This window comes from Impatiens glandulifera, chromosome 1 (genome assembly GCF_907164915.1).
Source record: "Impatiens glandulifera chromosome 1, dImpGla2.1, whole genome shotgun sequence".
Lineage (NCBI taxonomy): Eukaryota > Viridiplantae > Streptophyta > Magnoliopsida > Ericales > Balsaminaceae > Impatiens > Impatiens glandulifera.
In genome coordinates this window covers 27,025,165-27,045,643 of record NC_061862.1, presented here as the reverse complement: position 1 = coordinate 27,045,643, position 20,479 = coordinate 27,025,165, and the positions used below count along the sequence as shown (strand labels likewise).

Below are 20,479 nucleotides of genomic sequence, written 5' to 3'. Positions count from 1 at the left end.
GCAATCCCTCCCTATACATTTTATTTTACGATATTTTAAACTATTAAACAAATTTAATTTCACTTCAAATTGTTTGATTTGTTTTTTAAGGAAATATGTTTTTTCCGTATAAATAGTATATTATCGATATTGTACCAAAATCTCGGTATACTGTAAATATTTGATACGTTACTTATATCATAATGAGATTTTGATATACCAAGATTTAGGTATACCGAAATTTCGATATAATATACTATACGAATAAAATATTTCAATATACCGTAGCAGAGATTGACCATGCGTAGAAAAAATAGTGAATATCTAGTTGAACTATTTAACATTGTCACTAAACTGATTAATAATTAATTTTTTTTAGATTTTTTTCAGTTAGTCTTTTTGGTTCATGATGGTTTTTGTTTCAAATAGACACACATAGATCTATTTTTATTTTTATTTTATGTTTTTATGAGCATGATAGAAACCTATTTGTTACTCTTTATGAGATGCAAGATAGTAACATTTTTGTGCTCTTAATACTTTTGCATAAATATTACACTTACCTCAGTGAAAAAAGTTATGAAAATGAGATACAGGGACGGTTCTGGGGTAAGCCCAACAAATCCACGGGCTATGACAGCCCATTTAATAAAAAAACTTAAGTTATTTAATTAAATTTATTAATTGTTGTAACATAAAAGTATGTAACATATTGATTTATGATGAAAAAAAAATTGGTTATAGGTTCAAATTTAAAAAAAAAATAAATAATATTTTAAAAATAAAACTAGGACAGTGAATTTTTTTTTACATTTTTCTACCTAAGACTATGCAGTCCAATCCTCGAGGTCTAAAAAATGTACCTTTACCTTTGATAAAATAAAAGAAAAAGAAATACTTAATAGGTAATTAGGGGGCTAGGATTCCTATATAGGAGAGAATGGAATCCAAGTTAGTAGTCAAAAATATGCAGCTTAAGCATTTAAAAGCAATTAGGAACAGATAAAAGGCATATAAATTATAATACATGATGATTAAGACCAACACTCAACCATTAGAGAGAGTATATGTGCGTGATGAGTGGCCGTGGAGCTTTGCTTTCAAGGGTAGACAAACAAACAAACAAACAAGGGTGCACCTAGTCCTCCACCCTCTCTCAAAAGTGATCAATCAAAATGCCTCTCCCACCACTCTCTGTTTTGGATTCTCTTTGGACATTATGCTAAATTGCTAATAAATTCTTCTCATCTTCGAAGACTAATAAAACATTTCACCGTCATGATCTTCACTTCGAGAATTGAGAACCTCAACATTTCACGTCCAATACCAGCTTATTTTCCACTTTAAGTACCTACTTTGGATGGTGAGTAACATATACCAAGCCTTGGAGAATACAAGGTTAATTAAGGGTACATACATATAATTATTTATATGTAACTCCTCACAAATTGGTAAACAAAGAAACTAATTAACAAATTATTATTAATAATAAAAATAGGCATAAAATATATTATATGAATAAAAAGGGGATAATTAATTGTATATGAGTGTGAACCCACTAAACTAATTAATCAACGTCATTCACTTTTAGTATGAGTGGACGACGTAATGGCAACCGCTGCATGCTTCTTCTTCACGTACATTAATTATATATCATACATACCACTTTAGAATTTTCTTTTTTTTTTTCTTTTTTCTTTTTTGGATCAATTAATTAATTTACTATTACTATTACTCTCTCCATACCATACAGAAGTGACGTATTCCGTTGTTTCCACATACATTATTCCTTTATTATATTTCCCATACACATTATTAAAATGTATTATTAAAATGTGTATGTGTGCGAGACAGACAGAAGAGAGATAGAGACAGATGATTCTTTCACCAAGGGAGCTTGTTCGATGTTTATTTATTTTAGAATTTTGTGATTATTAAAATTTTAATTAGTTGAATTGTTATAATACATACAAAAATTATTTTAATTAATAAATTGAATGGTTGAATGATTTGATTAAAAAAAGAAATATTTGATAGGTATCGACGAGAGAACATGTAATTGTCGCTTAAATTTGAACCACAATTTTCTCTATTTTGGAACCACATATTAGGTTAGGTCTTAACACCCGCATGCATAGATAACTCTTTATTACTCAAATTCGCTACCACATATATTATCTATTGGGTTAGGACTTAGGTCTCGACCACATGCATATATCACTCTTTTATTCATCAAATTTGCAACCACACAGTGGGTTAAGTCTCTCCAAGGAGAAGATGGTTGTCGCTTCAATTCAAACGTCATTCTTTTAATTTGCACATACATGTAGTCGGTGGAAATAATCGACCTAATAGACTAAAATATTACAGGTTCGATTCTCACTAAAAGCACTTTAAATGAAAGCGAAAAGGGCAAACTCCAAATACTTAATTTTTCAAGCAGCTAATTTTTTTTTATTTTTTTTAAAGAACTCAAATAATCCATCAACATCAAACAATCTCGAGGAGAGAGGAAGAAGGGATTTTGAGGCACCCCAATCATGGTGGCATCTGAAACGGGATTCCTTCGCTTTCACCATAAGCCATTTTCATCCAATCAAACATTCCCAAATACAGGATTGGTATATAGTAATATTATTAGCCATGATATGACCACACGAAGAAGAAGAAAATGTACCTACCAAATTTAATCATATAATACAAATATATCTATTTTTTTAATAATATATATTGGACATCAGCAGCAGCAGCTAATTTACTTCTTCTGTGAGTCTCTCAACTGATATTTATTAGTAATATTATTGTCTAACAATTTTATACCCAATTAACAACACTGATCCTAAGAAACTTTTAGATTCATATCTTTTTTTATATGAATCTAATGCTCTATTTAATCATTAGTTCCAATATGAGATGAGAATTATATACAATTTTTTACTTTTTAATATAGAAAATTAACCTATTATCTCATTTAAGGCTAGATCACATGCATTAAATCTTCCTAGCTAAAACACTGCAAGCTAATTCTGTAAACAGGCAGTGCTCTATAAAGAGGTTAGTTCAATCCTACATCCTACCTACCCAGGTTAGTTCGATTCTACTGTAATTTGTATCCATTAATGCAGCGCCACCTATACTAGAAAGAAAAAAGACATCACCACCTGTTGTACTAGAAAGAACTATGCATGTATTAAGGCAGCGCCACCAGTACTAAGAAAAAATAACTAATAATATCAAAAATCATGTTTCACTTTTGTGTATATGTATAGGTGACTATACTTAAAGTGGATGAAATTAACCCTATAAACATGTATTATTAGAAGTCAAATTTAGGAAACAGTTTTATAGTGTAACAATATATTTTTTTCAAAAAGATCAACTTTTATAAAAATAATAAATAAATAAAACTAGTGTTACAATATATGTAAAGCAATTATTAGAAATGGTAAAAATTGAATGGGTGGCGTAGGTGGGACCATGGATATGGTTCCAAGGCATCTTGAAGCTCCTACAAATAGCCATTGCTCACACCTTCCATTTGCCATCAGAGCCAAACGCATTACAATTGTTATTCACTCCACAACTGTCTCTTTCTCTGTTTGCCTCCTCTTCCCTCACATCACCTCCTTCTTCTTCTTCTTCTTCTTAAATACTCCTGCAGCTAAGAGCCACCCTTCATCGGATGTTCTTGTTTGATTGAGGTAAGCCTTTGTTTTTCTTTCTTATTACTAGTGATAAGAAACAAAACAACAGCTTCTTAACTTTGAGATTTTGTTAGATAGTGGGTTTCCTTTGTTTAAAGCTTCTTCTTCTTCTTCTATTATGCAGTAAAAGAAGAACAAATCTTGTTATTTTCCTTCTGCAACATGGCATCAGCTACAGTCGGAAAATTAAGCCTTCTCTTGTCTTCTTCACCTCTCCAGGTTGAAGAAGAAACTAAGGCCATGATTGAGAACCACCTGGGAATAGTTTCCATCCTAAGATCAGACCATGCAAACTCAAATATGGCCACCGCTAATACCCTCAGGAGGAATCTCTCAGCAGACATGTCCTCAAGGAAATGGTTGGCTCAAAACGGGTTATCCTCCTCCTCCTCCTCCACCTCCATGAAGAAGATTGCCTCATCTGAGCAATTATCATCACTGGAGGATCAGATCAATAGTAGGCCAGGGCAAGATGATGTTTGGATGTCAATCCAACTGAAGAACATCAACAACAACAACAAGAAAGAGGTTGAAAAACCGGATACATGGGAATCAATACTGTCACAGAATGCTAAAGAGGACCACCAGTACCCAAACAACATAACTCCACCTCCATACGTACATCCTCTAGTCAAACGATCCAGCTCCTTAAGCGATAAAAGCCTCCAGATTTGCACGGAGAGCCTTGGGTCTGAGACCGGGTCTGAAGATTTTTCTTCATACCCATCCTCTGAGACGACCTCAAGTGATACTGAAGATCAGAACAAGGAAGAACAGCAACAACAACTAAAGCAAACCTCTCAGACGGAGAAACAATCTGTTGTGGTGGTGGACTCGGCTTCTGGTCGAGAGGAATGGCAACCTACAAAGTGCATGTACTCCACTAGATCCACATCTACTAGATCCTTCCCACCTCCTCTTTCTTCTCTGGCCCAAAGTGCTGGCCCGACCCTTCACATGCAATCTCGTCGCTTACATGGACGGTTGGTCCTCGAAGCTGTCTCTGTTCCTTCAAAGAACTTCTTTCAAGCTCAACGCCAAGATGGCCGGCTTGTTCTTAAACTCAACTCCAATCAAAATCAAGATCTTTCAGAGACAAATGTTGTGGAAGATGACTTTGAAGAAGAAGAAGAAGATGAAGAAGAAGTAGAAGAAATTGTTAGACAAGAAACTAAAGTCAAAGAAGTGACGGTTCTAATGGAGCAAGAACCAAGGCTACTCCAAAGTGTGGGGACTAAAGTCAAAGAAGTGACAGTTCTAATGGAGCAGCAAGAACCAAGGCTCCTCCCAAGTATGGGGACAATAATGTTCCAAAAGATCATGAGAATAGATAACGTGAATCCAGCATGGCCAAACAGGTTCAACAGAAAGATCAATTTGTCAAGAGTAGAAATGGAGTTGGAATTAGATCAGGAAGAAGATGCAACCGCCCAATCACTGCCTCATGTGGCTCGGCTGATACGTTCTCCAGCTACTACCACTACAGTTGGAACAACCGGCTCTTTCAATGCTTACGATTACTTTTGGCGGACCAAGCCTACCAACAACCAACAGAGCCCAACCGAAAAGAACAACAACAAATTGACCAATCCTCACAATAGCCCCAAGGCATGCGAACGACAAGAGCTGGTCTTCCTCAGAGGTAACAAAGGCGAGTACTTGGTTCCTTTAGTGACTGGCTGCAAGGATTCCAGAAGGTCACTTCTAATTTGGGAGCCCTACTGCGTTGCCACATCCTAACACTCATTCTTCCAGCTCAGTGTTCATCTAGTACCTATTATTTACTACATCCCTCCCTCATATCTACATGCAAAAGAGTTTGTCCTGAGAAAATAAGTAAGTATGTATTAAGGAAAGACTTGGTTTAGAGGATTATCAAAGACGAGAGAACATTTCATTTACCTTTTTTTTTTCCTTTCCTTTTTCCAAGTCTGTTGCTATTAGTATCTAAACAAAATCATGACACCATCTTTAACTAGGTGGAATGTCTTGTCTGTCTATGTATTTGTAATGGAGTCTGCCTTTACTTTCCCATAAGTTTTTTGGCAACTCCATACTCAATGGGACCAATAGTCGTGTCTAGTCCTTTTGGTGTTTATTTAAGGAACATTATGATTTTCTAGCCTTCATTATGTTTTTTGACCTTTTGTCTTATGGTTTATGACTGTGATTGATATTTTCCATGACTCCAATTACACACACCTTTTGACTAAATAAGGACACATTCCACATGAAATAACTGGTTTATAAGAGTGTTGGATAGTTAATAAATAAGAGCTTGAAAATTATTATGTATCTACTTTATCCCCAAATGGTTAGAAGGTGTTATGAGGACCTCTATGCTTATAAATAGGGGCACTAGAAATAGAGGCACTAGCTGTACATGAAGGACCACGTTCAAAATTCTTTAGAAATCAATGAATATGATTATATGAATGAAGAACATTTGTCTTGACTTCTCAACTTGAATTCTCATAGATTTCTCTCATCTCAAACTATCCCTTTTTCTCACATTGATTCCAATCCCTAACTTTACTGTAAACTCTGTTTTCTCTTCTCTCACAAATATATTTACTCTTAATCTCTCCTAGATGGCTAGATCAACAAGGCCCTAGTAATTTTGGATTATACTTATAGATATTGTTACTTTGAGTTTGTGTTGTGGTGATCAAGTAGAGAAGTTTTCAATGTTAATTGAGTTCGACTCTCCAATAGATTGACCCGCAACAATTCGTACTAATATGTCCATAGCCGATTTTGGAGCATTACAGTCTACAGAGAATGAAAACTGGCAGCTCCATAGAAAGGTCTTTTTTCACAGACTCTCATGCGACCAAAAAATCTTTCTTAAACAGATTTAAACAATTACTGAAGTAGAAACCGGCATATATCAACCATCAGGATAGAAAGCGCAACAACAAATCCGTTAAAAAGAAAGAAGGATGAATTAAAGCAAAACCCTACTAACTCCTAGATAGACGGAAAAATTCAAACAGCTTAAACATCACAAATATTTATGAATAAAGTTCTACCGCAAAAATCTATACAAATAAGCACAACAAATCCTTTTTATTTTTAATTTTTCAAGTGCCATCTTATATTCATTTCTCCTCTCAACAACAATTTCAAATCCATTGATATCAGAAAAACCACAAAGTTTGATACAAAACCCAGATTGAATACCCATTGGTCCTTTCATCCAAAAGATCTTACAAGAAAATTAAACCAACCTGTGTTAGTAATAAACACAAAGAATGACACACCAATTTGAGGCATGAAACGCAGCGTCAACTCTTTCAGTCTTCACCCCATGCATCTTCCTTCATGTTTTGTCTCGAGACAATACGATTCCTCCTAGCTTCTTCCTGTTCCCTCAATTCCTTGGACCCAAAATTTGTTGACTGCAACTTCAGTCCCATTCCTTGTGCAATTAACCTTTGAGCTGTTCTCGTCGATGTTTGAGGCCTTTGACGAGGGGGATCCAGATCTGATAATACAAGTTTCAACAAATCAACAAAATCTTAATATTTATGGGATAGAGAATGATTCACTCATAAAATCGGCTGTTTTGTCACTGACTTTCTTCTTCATGTTGAGAACTGATACATCTATGTTTGCTAAAACTCCTAATTATCTAAAATAATAATTGATAAAAAATTTGTATAACAACAAAAGTTACACTATATTTCCAAAAAAAAGGTCTTGTAGCAAAAGAAAAATCAATAAAATTTCAAACTTTTACGATTTTCTTGTTTGTGACAAAATACTGGTTTCGGAATAGGGTCAATGTGAGACATGCTAATATGTGGAGTTTAAGGGTAGTTTAACCTAAAGGTGGAGTTTAAGGGTAGCTCGACCTAAAGGTGGAGTTTAAGGATTCAAATATGGAAGCGTTTCTTTATTTGTTTAGGAGACAAATTTCTTCAAATTATTTAAATAAATTAGAGAATTCCAAGATAGATGATGCTTAGGAGAACTTACCTCTAGGTCGAATAGAGCTGAGAAGTGCATCGTTCTCTTCAAGTACACGCACAGTAAATGCACATTTCATGCAGTTAAATGCCTCAAGTGCTGCATCAATAAATATTGCATCATTAAAGACAAGTTCATAAACACTATTCTGATCTTTTGGCGTAGAAATAAACATAAAACATGACTATGAAGCTTCATTAAACAACGATTGACTAAAGCGCACATACATAAACAAAGATGACACATTCATATTCTAAACCACTTATGAAACGAATGAGGGACACCATTTTGAGGAAACAAATATTTCACTACTGTTAAAACCTGAAACTATCTTGCAAATCTAAATCAATCGTAAAATTTATTAATACGGATGTTAAGGGGAGTGTTGGAATATTATATATGATATTATATTATGAGTTACAATATTATATCATAATATGGTATTAATATGAGGATAACCATGGACCATGGTATTGTTTGATGTGGATTCTTAATCCACTATCTAATGATCTAGTCAACCATCACTTCTTATAACATTTTAAAATGTTAAATACTAAGGATATTTGATCATTTTATCCAAATAATCCACGCCTACATCAAACAAAATTTTTCCAAACCTAAGATCAAACGAGGCTCATATGTAACTAGGTTTATTTAGGATACTATTAGATGATACCCCAAATAAATAGATGATTTCTCTCATGTCAACTATAACACTTTCTCCTTAATTTTTCTTACATGTACTATCATTTCATCATTTCCTAGTGTAATTTCCAATTTATTATTCCAGGCATGTATGGGGGTGTTTTACAAAGAAAGGTTCATTGAGGCAACATCATTCCAATATCAGTCTATTGACCATCAAAAAGGAAAATGAAAAACATTGACCAAACATCAAACATAATAATATAGAGAACACATTTTCAAATGACTCAAAAATCTCAAAGCCGAAAGTAGCTTAAATAAACTGAATTGCTTAAGAAATACTTGATAAGATGGATTATTTACCAAGTGAAGAAGATCTGAAAACAGCAAGTGCAACAGTATCATTGACCCAACGAATCACAAAGCCACTGCTTTTGAATTTGTCCAAAAGCTTCTCAAGGTCTCGCGTTGTGGTGCTAAGTGGAAAGTCAGCTAGAACAAGAATGTGACGTGTTCCACATTTTACTGCAGCAAGAAAAGAATGATGCATCAGATTCTTAGTCACATAAGGAGAAGATGCAATAGTCTAGTAAACAAAATCAAGAATTGGAGGTTTATGTTATAATAGGAGAAAATAAGATACAATTTCTTGTGTTAGAATCTTTTTCTGAGCTTTGGCTTTCAGAATCATCATCATCCTTTGGATTCCCATCAGTTAGTTGATCACTGTATAATCCCTCTTTCTTATACGCGAATGTTCCTCTTCCACGCCGTTTAGGGGTTGGAACTTTAACATCATCTAGTGATGGTTTTGAGGGTAAGGATTTTGGAGAGAGTCGTAAATCATTGAGAGAATGATCTGCAATAGCCTCCCAATCTGCATATTATTGAATTTAAGTTTATGAATTATAGAAATGAAATCAAGTGTTGATCATTAGTTGATTCATATTTCATACCATCATCATCTGAGCAATCTTTACAGAGGGAAACATCATCCTTCAATTCAAGCGGTTGCCCTGATAAAAAAAAGCTAATAAATCGCTAAAATCATGCACAGATTCTATAACAAAGAAAAGAAAGAAGAACCCACTAAGCAGAACTTATGATTACCACTAGAAGAACCATCGATGATTGCAGCATCATCTTTTGCAAGTTTTAAATCACTGAAAACTGAAAACAAGATTAGTATAACTATTTTCCTTCAATTCCATTTCTTCTACATAACAAGATGGGAATAAAGAGGGGATTAGTAAAATCTAACCCCTGAGGCAAGTGGGTTGGTCGGGATCGTTCCCTGACGATAAGGGCGCGAGTGCGAATCTCGTCGGACTTGAGAGAGAAACCTTGGGAGGAATAGAGTTTGGACAAATCGAATAGGGCGGAGGAAAGCTGAAGACAGTCGGTATCAGTTTGGAGATTGGAAACAACAGATTCGAGAAGAGAGATGGCCTTTTCTACTTCTCCTCCATCAACGAGATCTTCAACCAGTTCGCTCCAGTTTGTTTCATCCCTTTCCATCGTCTTCAACCTAATGCAACTTTGCTTATTCGTTTGATCAATATGCTCTTCTTCATTCATGGCGTCAATTTTTTGAAGAAAATACAAAGAAAAAGATATTTCAACCTTATAATTAGAAATGTAAAATATAAGGGCATTTGGTCTAGTGGTATGATTCTCGCTTTGGGTGCGAGAGGTCCCGAGTTCGATTCTCGGAATGCCCCCAATACTTTTTTCAATTTTTTTTCTCCTGGCTCGAGTTCGATTCTCGGAATGCACCAATACTTTTTTCAATTTTTTTCTTCTGGCTCGAGTTCGATTGGATTCTCCCGGCTTGATTTCGACTGATTAAGTATTTATTAACTCGAACGAGTTTATAAATTTGAACTCGACTATTTATCAACATTTACTCAAAAAAAAACTTGAACTAAAAATTAAATTTTCAAATATTTGTAAATAAAAAAATATTTATTTTAAATTTTAATATTAAAATAAATAAATAATATATATTATTTATTATCAAATAAATAATATATATTATTTATTATCAAATAAATAATATATATTATTTATTATCAAGCTCAAAAAGTCATCTTGCAAATATTATATGAGATCGACTCAAATATTAAACGAGCTCGATTCGAATAATAAACGGGTCGAGCTCGACTCGAACTTGATCAAAATCAAATTCAAAGTCGAGTTTTGTTCGAAGCCTTATCCTCAATAATATATATTGATTTACTCAACTTTATTACATGAGAACCACCTATATAAATGTATACATGAGTGGGCATTATTACACAAACTGCTTATAAACTACCAATTACATACAATATGATCATCAAATGTGACTAGAAAACTATGATCTAATTCTTTGTATCTTTAAACTAAACTATACATATATAATGGTACTTGAGGAAATGATAATAATTAACAATAATATTGTTCTTGAGTATTTGGACCTCAAGCAACAAAATCCGGCAACAAAGGAGCAGCAAACCTTTTCCTGTTATTATTCATAATGGTACTATTAATACTGTCATACCCATTAATCATGATGCTCGAATGAGGAGGTGATACACTACTCATCATCCCACCGTAATGACTTGCTTGGACTGCGGATCCCATATTCATTCCCATCTGGTTCGAGAGAAAATCGTGGAATCCTGCAGCCACTAGTTGCTCGTGATCAAAGTGATCAACCCCTATTTGATGATGATGATCGTCAATCAAAGGGTTAATATTATAAGCCCCAAAACTGCCACCACCAATATTAACATTGTTGATGTTGTTGTTGTTCGAAGAGGGTTTTGGCTTTTTTGGGCTTCGAGGAGGATCAAGAACAAGTCCTTTTGCTTGCGATGTAGTGTATACATGATTTGGAATGTGCAATAATTGTGGTTCCGATGGGAATGTGGAGCTAGTTTGATGATGAATTAATGTTTGTGATTTTGATTCTCCGGGTAATAATTCCTTGTTTGTTTCTCGAGCATTAATAACGGTTGTATTTTTACCATTAATAGTACTACTACTTTCTTGATCATGTTGTTTCATTTCTTCCAAATACATTTCTTCCACCATTGGCTTCCATAGTCTAACCCTAGCATTAATGAACCAATTCGACACCTGCATGCATGCATATTACATAATTAATTTCATGTTTATATGAACAATTTGATTCAACATGTAAGTAAATAAATACCTGGCTCCTAGTAAGTCCTGTCTGTTTTGCTAGCATGTGTTTGTCTGAATCCTTGGGATATCTGCATGCACAAAAATACATATATTTTAATTAAAATTAGAGTCGGATTCAGAAATTAGAGTTGGGGTGGGTTACTTACGGATGAAGGAAGTGTTCAAAGAGCCATGCACGAAGAACAGATACGGCTGATTCAGGCAAGCCTCTTTGGGGCCTCCAAGCATTGTGATGATGTGGCGGCGGCATCATTCCAAGCTGCTGTAATGCCTTTTGTTGGCGGAGCTGGTGGTCTACAAACTTCAATCTCGAGTACCCTTCTGCACCCGTGGCACCATCGACATCCTCTCCTAGGCTGCTGGCCGCCGCCTTGATCTGAGCTGATATGGCGTCCTTCAGGCACCTGAACTGTTTTGATATAGTCTGTAGGGCTAGGGCTGTGTATGACTTTGTGGACCCTATTCCTGCTGCCTGCTCGAAAGACGACACTACTATCTGCATTTGGTTGTGATATTCTTTGTATCTTTGCTCCACCTAATTCATACATGGGATCAAATCAAACTTTATTAATGAATTAAACACGCATACATAATTCTTCAAACAATAATTATTATATATTGGGTCATTTGATTGATTGAGGTTTTTATATATGGGATTTATTTCTTAAAACTCTCTAGTCATGTTTTGTATAAACTTTTTCCTGTTTTTTAGAGAGGTATTTTTTCATTAATTGGGTACACCTCAAAAAATCAAACAAAGCAATATAATTAAGTTATAACTTATTGATTTATTTTCTCTATTAAATTTGCCATAACATGTTTTATTTTCACTACAATTTTGCGATTTTTTCAAAAGTATGGATTATTGATCAAATTGTTTTATCCTTTATAAAACATTAAGTACAATTTGAGATAATGTATAAATTTTATTTTGGATGTTTTCACCATTGATTATTTGTCTTTTTCACTTAATATGAACTAATAAAATTGAAGTTTCCAAAGACGGGTTTTACTTAGAGATTTATAATCAACATTAATTTCAGCTTTTACGATTTGTCCTGATTGGCAATTCTTTGTTATGTTTTTTTTTTCATTTTTCTTATGTAGTTTCATTGTTGAGCTTGTATAATCCATGCCATAACTTAGCTTATATTCTTTTTTTGGTTTTATTGAACAAAAGAGTCTCACTTCTAAAATAAAAATAAAAATTTGAGGTCATTTTTAAAACATTGGGTCATTTTTCTTGTTTTTAGTACAAGAGGTATTTAGATAGAACAAATACTTAGAAATTAAATATTAAAATTTGTATTAATTGAGGTGTGTCATGAAAACTATTACAAATATTGTTTATACAAATGATCTTGAATACTAAGCAGATACAAGGGAATAACTCCACAAATGATAGTAGTGGATAAAAATGCAAAACAAAGAGTAAATTCTAGTTATGACTGAAAACTTGGTTATGAAAATCACAAGAAAAACTATGTTAAATTCACTATAAGATTAAAAAAAGTTCAAAATTGTACAAGAAATCATATAAACATTATAATAATATAAAAAAAACATTAAAAAAGGCGTGAAAACAATAGAAATGACCAAGTGAGGGGCATAAGAGTTTTGTATAGTTTGACCCACTTTGATTTTGAGTAAATTGTAGAACATAGCTAGTTTTGGCAGTCACTAACTCACAACAATGTATTTTGAGATTTTTTATTTGACTTAACTATCATATGTGTCCTTATCATTGTAATATTTCAATTTCAATCAATATATATATAAATATAATTAAGTGTAAGTGATTTTACCTCATCCAACATATTCACAAGCTTAGCCTTCTTCATCTGTAACTCTTGCCTCTGAACAGTAGTCAATTCAGTACCACCACGCTTTCCGGTGGTCTCTCCTCCACCCGATCCCTCCTCCCCTATTTTCTCTCTCCTCTCACTTTCTCCTCCTCCGCCGCCCTCCGCCGCCACCTGATAATCAATAACCCCCTTCCCCACGTTCACCACCTCATCCAGAAGTTCCTGCGCCGCCTTTAAATACTTGGACCGCATAACCAACCCATTCGACGCTGACGTGTCCTCCCTAACACCGTTAATTACCGGACCATGTATCATTGTCCCCGATGACAAACCCTGTTCGCGGTACGACAAGCTTAACGACAAACCTTGGTGGGTCCCACTTGCCGGGATGGAGCAATTGTCTGTTGCTGCTGCTGCGGGTCCTCCTCCCCACAAGTGGTTATAATGGAAACGAGATAACGATGATGAAGATGAACGGCTGAGATGATCATGATCGGAGTTTGATCCGACCGGAATAGGAACGCCGACAAAGTGGTGACCTTGGTCGATGTAATTTTGAGGAGTCATTAGATAGAGCGTTTGAAGTCCTGAAGATGAATCAGCTTGGATTTCTGAGCTTATTCCATTGAAGTAAGTCGACATCGAATCTTTGTTATAAATCAAATACAACAAAGAATCTGAAATTCTGAATTCATGATGCCGCCGCCGACAAATCCTAGAGAGGGAGAGAGATTAGGGTACGTATATATACATTTGAAGAGAGAGGGAGAAGAAGAAAAAAAAAGGAAGTGATAGATTTGATAGAGTTAAATAGAAATATTTTATATGAGTTTTATAAAGACACAAGAAAACCCATCAAGAATCATGCAAATAATAAAGAATTGGAAAGAGAAAAAGAGAGAGAGAGAGAGAGAGTACCACAAATCTAGGGTTTGATCGATGAGAATTGATATATGTTGTCAGAATCAGATAGCTTCTGTAAGTGATGTTTCCAATTGAGAAGGAAATTATATATGAAAAATAACAGAGAAGATTGAAGAGAGATAGAACTATGTGGGGTTCAATGCTCTATAAAGATGGGTACGCTCAATAAAGATAACCTCATCTATAACACGTCTTGTTATTATTATTATTTTTTATTATTTTTCTGGGTTTTCAGATTTTTTTTCTATTATTATTAATTAAGATGTTTAATATTTAAATCGAATAAATAAAACAATTGTCCTTGTTTGATCTTGGAGCTACTTGGATAAAAATATTAATTTATATGTAAAAGTCATCAGTTATTGCCAATGGATAGAACGACCGAGATATATCTTTAATATTTAATTGATCAATTGAATTAATTAATTAGTTGATAATTATTTATATGATATGGTTAAAGAAATGATGACGGATTAAATAGCACGTGATTTATGAATTATAAGTTATTTATCTTGAATAATGTTTCCTCTTTTGAGAAAATAATCTAATATAATTAATAAGGGTCTTGTCCATAAAATTTCAATTTATCCACAATCTAGCCTTTAGGCATTCACACATACACAAGAATCCTTCTATAATTCTTCTCATTATTTAATTGACGGGTGTATAAGAGAAATGCATCGCGAGATAAAGGGTTGATGAGAAGTCGTGGTCGAGACGTGACGTGGTTCATCTAATTAGATGTGGATAGAATTTATAGAGTTGAATTTGATTTTATGAACCTATACTATACGCTAGCTAGCTTTAATTGTTTGTCTTGCTGATTTGTTAGTTGGATGTTATTTTTAATAACTTATAATTATTATCAAACGCAATTATGTCATCTTCTATTTAAATTATAAGAGACAACGCCCATGAAGTAAATCATAGGAACAAAGACACCAAAAAATGTTGAAATAGTGGCACAATTGTACCAAATAACATTTGAAATAAAGAAAAGCAAAGAAGGATGACTAAACCTAAGTTGGAAAGCAAAACTGATTGTTCACATTAAATATCATGAATTGACATGTTTTATCTTTTAATTATTGTTCATATATATTATTGCTTAATGTTATCTTAATGTCTTGAAATTTTGTTAAGCCAATATCACAACTTATTAGTTTATGTGCCCTTAGGATAGAGAAGAACCAAAATTTCATGGTACTACAGTTACAACAAAACATTGCATTAATTAGATATAGAAACATTCAAATAAAACAAAGAAAAACATTACATTAATTATTAGTTGGTGGCTCCTTAGCTTATATTATATCCCAAAAGAAATAGGGGACATAGTGGCCACAAATCAAACACGTCACTTACATTAGCACCACTTTCTTTATTGTCATTATTATATTTATCTCTTTAAAAAAAATAAAATAAATTAATAGTACAAACAAATATCTCTACTAAACATGCGACAACAATGAAATTAGTGGGTAATAATTTATAATGGAGGAGAGAGATTGAGATTATTGATTGAAAAGATGGATTAACTATATCATGTAATTAGGGCTTCTTAATTTGACAGTTTCAAGGGTTTTAAGAACTTTTGGTGCTGCTGTGGGACAGATATATTATATGTTTTGGGATACCCATCATGGATACAAGGTTTGTTTAATTAATTTATTAATTGTTAATTATCCTTTTATATTTTAAAATTACTTAGTTAAATCCAACCTCAACTAAACTATTCTCTTAATTAATCCATTGGGTCTGTTTTTAGAAATAAAATAACTTTTTTATAACTCCAATTATATAATCAAGCTTGCACTTTTTCCACTAAACCACATCTAATTACCTTTATCATTTGGGAGGCTCATAATTCAATTGTGACTTTCTCCTTCCAAGGGCTCTAAAAATGTCGCTAAAGTTTCAAACACGTTGAAAATGTGAATGTTACTTATGAGGGTAAAAAGAACTAGCTAGGTAACTAAGACTATGCGGTATATGAATTTTACAACTTTTAAGCCGTTTCTTTTGGAAATTAAAATTCGTCAATAATGACCCACATTTTATGACTGGTGTTCGATGTCCACCCCCACTTCTCTATCGACTTTGATGAAGCCACAAAAAATGTAACGATGACATCTAGCGAAATAACCATTCATTGTACCTAAAGAATGACATTTTTTGACCAACATCTCATCCACCCAAATTGTCTAATCACTTGAAAGTTTAAGGCATCTTTCTTTTTTTAACCCCAGCATTTAATCTATTGTCGTTTTCTTTTTCAAATTCATACACGGTGTTCGCTCCTATTTTTGTTATTCTTATAAATTAATTTAAAAATAAATAAAACCTACTCAAAACAAGATCAAATAACTCAAATTAACAAAAAAAATCTCATAAATCCTAAATAACTTTAAAATATACTACTATCTTCCAAAATAATTGAGAAAGTGAACTCATTTAGAAAGTTTATTAAAAAAAGAGTTATAACTTGTAACTCGATTCCTATGAGTATATATTCGTTAAATTGTTTTGGTACAAAACTTGCATGATATCATACTTACATTTGAATAAAATTGTATGAAACGTCTCTAGAAAATTGTATTGAAGATGAATAGAAGAGAAAAAATAAACAAAGATGAATTAATCTAAGCAGAAAACAAAATCACCTAAATTGGTGAATGTATTGCCAATAGGAAGGAAGAGAAGAGATTTATTTGAATAACCTTAGAGTTTATAAGCCTATAGTCATTATTATCAAGAGAGTATAGGTCAATATTGAAGACCCAACTCATTTAATTTGGAGTTTTGACAAGTCTTTCACTGTAATTTGTTGATGATTGTATGATTAACCCATGACATGGTTTTGTGTAGTACTATATGAAAAGGGTTTTCTTCATATATTTGAAAATAATAATTGTTCATATATGTATAATTAATTATGGGTTTAGCTTCAAATGAAAATTTACATGAAAACTTCTTTGCTAAAACAAAGATCATTTATCATGATTATATTGAAATGAAAATTATGTAAAGGTTGGACTAAGAACACAAACTCTGATTGGCTGGCTGGCTGGCTGGGCTCCAATGTTGTTGCTTTAAAATTCCAATAATGCTTAAAGAACAATGATGGTCATAGGGTCCACCAATGAGACCCCAAAAGTCAAGAACAACTAGAGTAGAGGCCCCCCGAAATTAACAGCCATATATATCCATCCATCGATCTGCATCCTTTGCTTTTGCACGTCTCCAGCTAGCTCCTTTTTGACATTGACCCATGCATTACACCACCCATCTTCTTCAAAATATCCTCCCCATCACTCTTCTTTTTTTAGTTTTACTTACTATCTGCATATTTAAATTATTAGGCTTTTGTAAATCTGTTAATGGGTATAGCCAGAAAGAGGGTCTGTAATAGGTAGGTAGGCAGAGATTGGATCTCTTTTTTGACCTTTTTTCCATGCCCATATCAAATAGAGGGAAAAAAATGTCATGTCTAAGTCCCATTCTATTATTTACTATGAATGAATCCAAAACTCAGATGGGGTTTCAGGGATTTCAACTAATATGTCTTGATCATATTGATCTAATTCTGGTTCGTTTTTTATTGTAGGGCGGTCTGGGAAGAATTTTTTTTTTTTTTATAAATGGTGTTAAAATGTGAAAATTCGAACTTGTTACCTTTAAAAAAATAGTTATTAAGCTATACCACTAATATATGAGTTTTCACTACCGGAAAGAATTTTTACGTATGATATCTTAATGCATGTCGGTGTTTTGACTACGATAAATTGGCTCGGCTCTCAATTGTTGTTGTATTGTAAGGCGGGGGCAGCCATCTGGAGCCCCAATGGATCTTGACCGGATTTTATTGGGTAGCATTGAAGCTTGGATTATAGCCACTATGGGTGATGTGGTAAACAAATTATTTTCACTCTTTATGCATTAACCATTTAAAACTAAAATAGGAAAAGATATTGTAGCTTGTGAAGGATCCTAAGGATATATCATATATATAATATATGATGAAACCCTTTTTTCTTATTTGGTTAATTTGGAATCTTCTTCTTTCATAGTCAAACCTACCTGAGATTATTTGTTTGGTGACCATTCAACAACATGTTCAGTTTCACCCATTGTGAAAACAAGTTCGTGCTTGGTAAAAAGAAAAAGAAAAAAGGTGCTATATAGTTACCTAAATTGGGTGTATATTTATATTTTTAAGAATTTAGCTCAAGAAATTGAAAAGTTAATATGAAAAATAATAAACAAGAATAGCTAATTAATTTATAAAATAATAAAAATTTAAGTTAACTCTTAAAAATATATAATTTAATTTATGATTCTAAAATAGATTAACGGGTTAGATTTATATAATTTTTATAATATTTTAAAATTTTTAATTTACTATCTTAAGATTTTACAAGTTTACAAATTTATAAATTGTTTTAATCTATAATTTACATAATTAAAGTTATTTTATATTTACAAATTCAAAAATAATTTATTAATGAAAGTTCACTTGTAACAATTATTTTATTAGTGTTATTTATTTTTAGATTAATTTTATATTTATTTATATATATATATATATATATATATAACTAATATAAATTTGTACGATTCTATGTCAATTTTTAATTTTACAAATGTATAACTAATGATTTAAGTAAAATTTCATTTTAAATATATGTCTTGTTGTGTTATGAATATCTAATAAGTTTGTTATCAATGAGAAAGAAAATTAGTCCTGGGTAAAACAAGTGCTAAAACTAATAGTTTGGGACAAATTTGAGAGCATATTTTTTTCATTAAATGGACAATCTTAAGTCTTTGTTTGATTTTTCTTATTTTTTTAAAATGATTGATATATATATATATTATATTATATAAAAACAATTCTTCAAGCCGCCTCCTATCTAGTTTCACCCAATCTTCCTATATATTGACATATGACCAGTGTGTGAAAACTGAAATCTATGCGACGCATAAGCTAAATTATTGCGACGTATAACTTCCTTTAGCGACGCTTCTCTAATTCACGTTTGATGATATATCTATCAGGGCTGGCCTTGTGGGGTCTCCTAGACCCTGTATGTATGTAATAATGTACTATATCTCCTAGTGTCATTATTAGCAACAAATTATGGATGCATAAACGTCGTTTTCTTATCTTGAACGTCTCTTATCGAAGCACGCAACCGAATTTAATTTGTCATGGTTTCTTCTTTCTTCTCGTAGCAAATAGCTAGCTAGCTTTGGGGCCCTCATGGCACCTTAGAAACCCTAAGGGTACTACACTATCTTCCAAACATTGCCTCCTCCACCATTAATGTTGGTGTGAAAAATTATATGCCCTTTTTTTTGTAAGGAATAAATGTTCTTTACCCCCACCACCTTATCTTGCCCATAAGGAATCTTTAAACCCTAATTACCAAACTAGTGCCCATTTTATGGATGTGGTGGAACCAATATTAGTATAAGTAATCATGAAGATTATATAAATATCTTATAATGTGTAGATATATTCCTCACCTAGAGAAAAAGTCTTGAAATATATTTAACCAATTTGAAACTCACACATGCTTTATGTGACAATAGTAAAAATAAAGACACACATATATATACTTTGAAGACTTTCAACGAACACCATAATTGCCTCTTTTCAAGCAATTAGCTAGAGTACTAGTTAGAAATCTAAATGGTTGCGAAATTATCTTAATATTGGCATGGAAAAAGCTTACTATTGATGTAATATTGAGACCCTCATGTTGGTTATGCATGCTAAGGATGTGCTTTGCATCTTTATGAAGAGATGCATCAATTGTTTATGTGTCTCGAATCCATCTTCTCCAATATCATTATTGGACAATCGACTTTCTAGAGTTAATGTACCCGAGAACTAGGTCAAGAGATTAATTATCTCAACTTCTTTTCTTACCGTGTTTGTTAGTTAATTATCGAGGAAACTAAGATGTTAGACATTTCTTGAATAAATTGGGATTCTTTCAAAGTTTTATTCAAGAGTTGGATGGTAATTGGAACCATCACAAAGTGAGAAATATTTGGGCTTCTTTGTTTACCTAGCTAGGTCTTTTGGTAGGTATTCATAATTGTACCAACTAGTATTTTGAGAGTAGTTCAGTGCTTCACAAAGTGAATGGCCGTGTGATATTTATCTTTGTATGGATCAATTCTATCTTTTGCTAATAAAATTATATTTAAAAAAAAAAACAAGAAAGATGCATAGGCTAGGTTGGATTG

The 20,479-nt window shown here is 32.9% G+C and overlaps 3 protein-coding genes and 1 non-coding gene across 5 annotated transcripts; 2 read left to right on the top strand and 2 right to left on the bottom strand.

Moving 5' to 3' along the window:
- The first annotated feature begins 3,518 nt into the window (after positions 1-3,518).
- LOC124921139 (protein FAF-like, chloroplastic) lies at positions 3,519-5,812 on the top strand. The gene is made up of 2 exons (XM_047461755.1): positions 3,519-3,680; positions 3,808-5,812. The coding sequence occupies exon 2, from the start codon at positions 3,846-3,848 to the stop codon at positions 5,421-5,423; it is 1,578 nt and encodes a 525-aa protein (XP_047317711.1). The 5' UTR covers positions 3,519-3,680; positions 3,808-3,845; the 3' UTR covers positions 5,424-5,812.
- Positions 5,813-6,704: 892 nt separating this feature from the next.
- LOC124920202 lies at positions 6,705-9,863 on the bottom strand. Of its 2 annotated transcripts, none has more exons than XM_047460637.1 (7): positions 9,562-9,863; positions 9,411-9,463; positions 9,257-9,316; positions 8,944-9,177; positions 8,664-8,825; positions 7,665-7,754; positions 6,705-7,170 (listed from the first exon to the last, which is right to left on the bottom strand). In XM_047460637.1, exons 1-7 carry the CDS (start codon positions 9,816-9,818, stop codon positions 6,980-6,982), a joined length of 1,047 nt encoding a protein of 348 aa, XP_047316593.1. In that variant the 5' UTR covers positions 9,819-9,863; the 3' UTR covers positions 6,705-6,979. The 2 variants fall into 2 exon arrangements, with proteins under 2 accessions (XP_047316593.1, XP_047316594.1); XM_047460638.1 differs by having other exon boundaries at positions 8,947-9,177.
- Positions 9,864-9,949: 86 nt separating this feature from the next.
- On the top strand, positions 9,950-10,021 carry TRNAP-UGG. Its single transcript has one exon. It is a non-coding gene; the product is annotated as a tRNA-Pro (tRNA).
- A 500-nt stretch (positions 10,022-10,521) lies between these two features.
- On the bottom strand, positions 10,522-14,375 carry LOC124922782 (BEL1-like homeodomain protein 1). Its single transcript, XM_047463491.1, has 5 exons — positions 14,216-14,375; positions 13,298-14,012; positions 11,639-12,027; positions 11,500-11,560; positions 10,522-11,423 (listed from the first exon to the last, which is right to left on the bottom strand). The coding sequence occupies exons 2-5, from the start codon at positions 13,937-13,939 to the stop codon at positions 10,761-10,763; spliced, it is 1,755 nt and encodes a 584-aa protein (XP_047319447.1). The 5' UTR covers positions 13,940-14,012; positions 14,216-14,375; the 3' UTR covers positions 10,522-10,760.
- Positions 14,376-20,479: the final 6,104 nt, after the last annotated feature.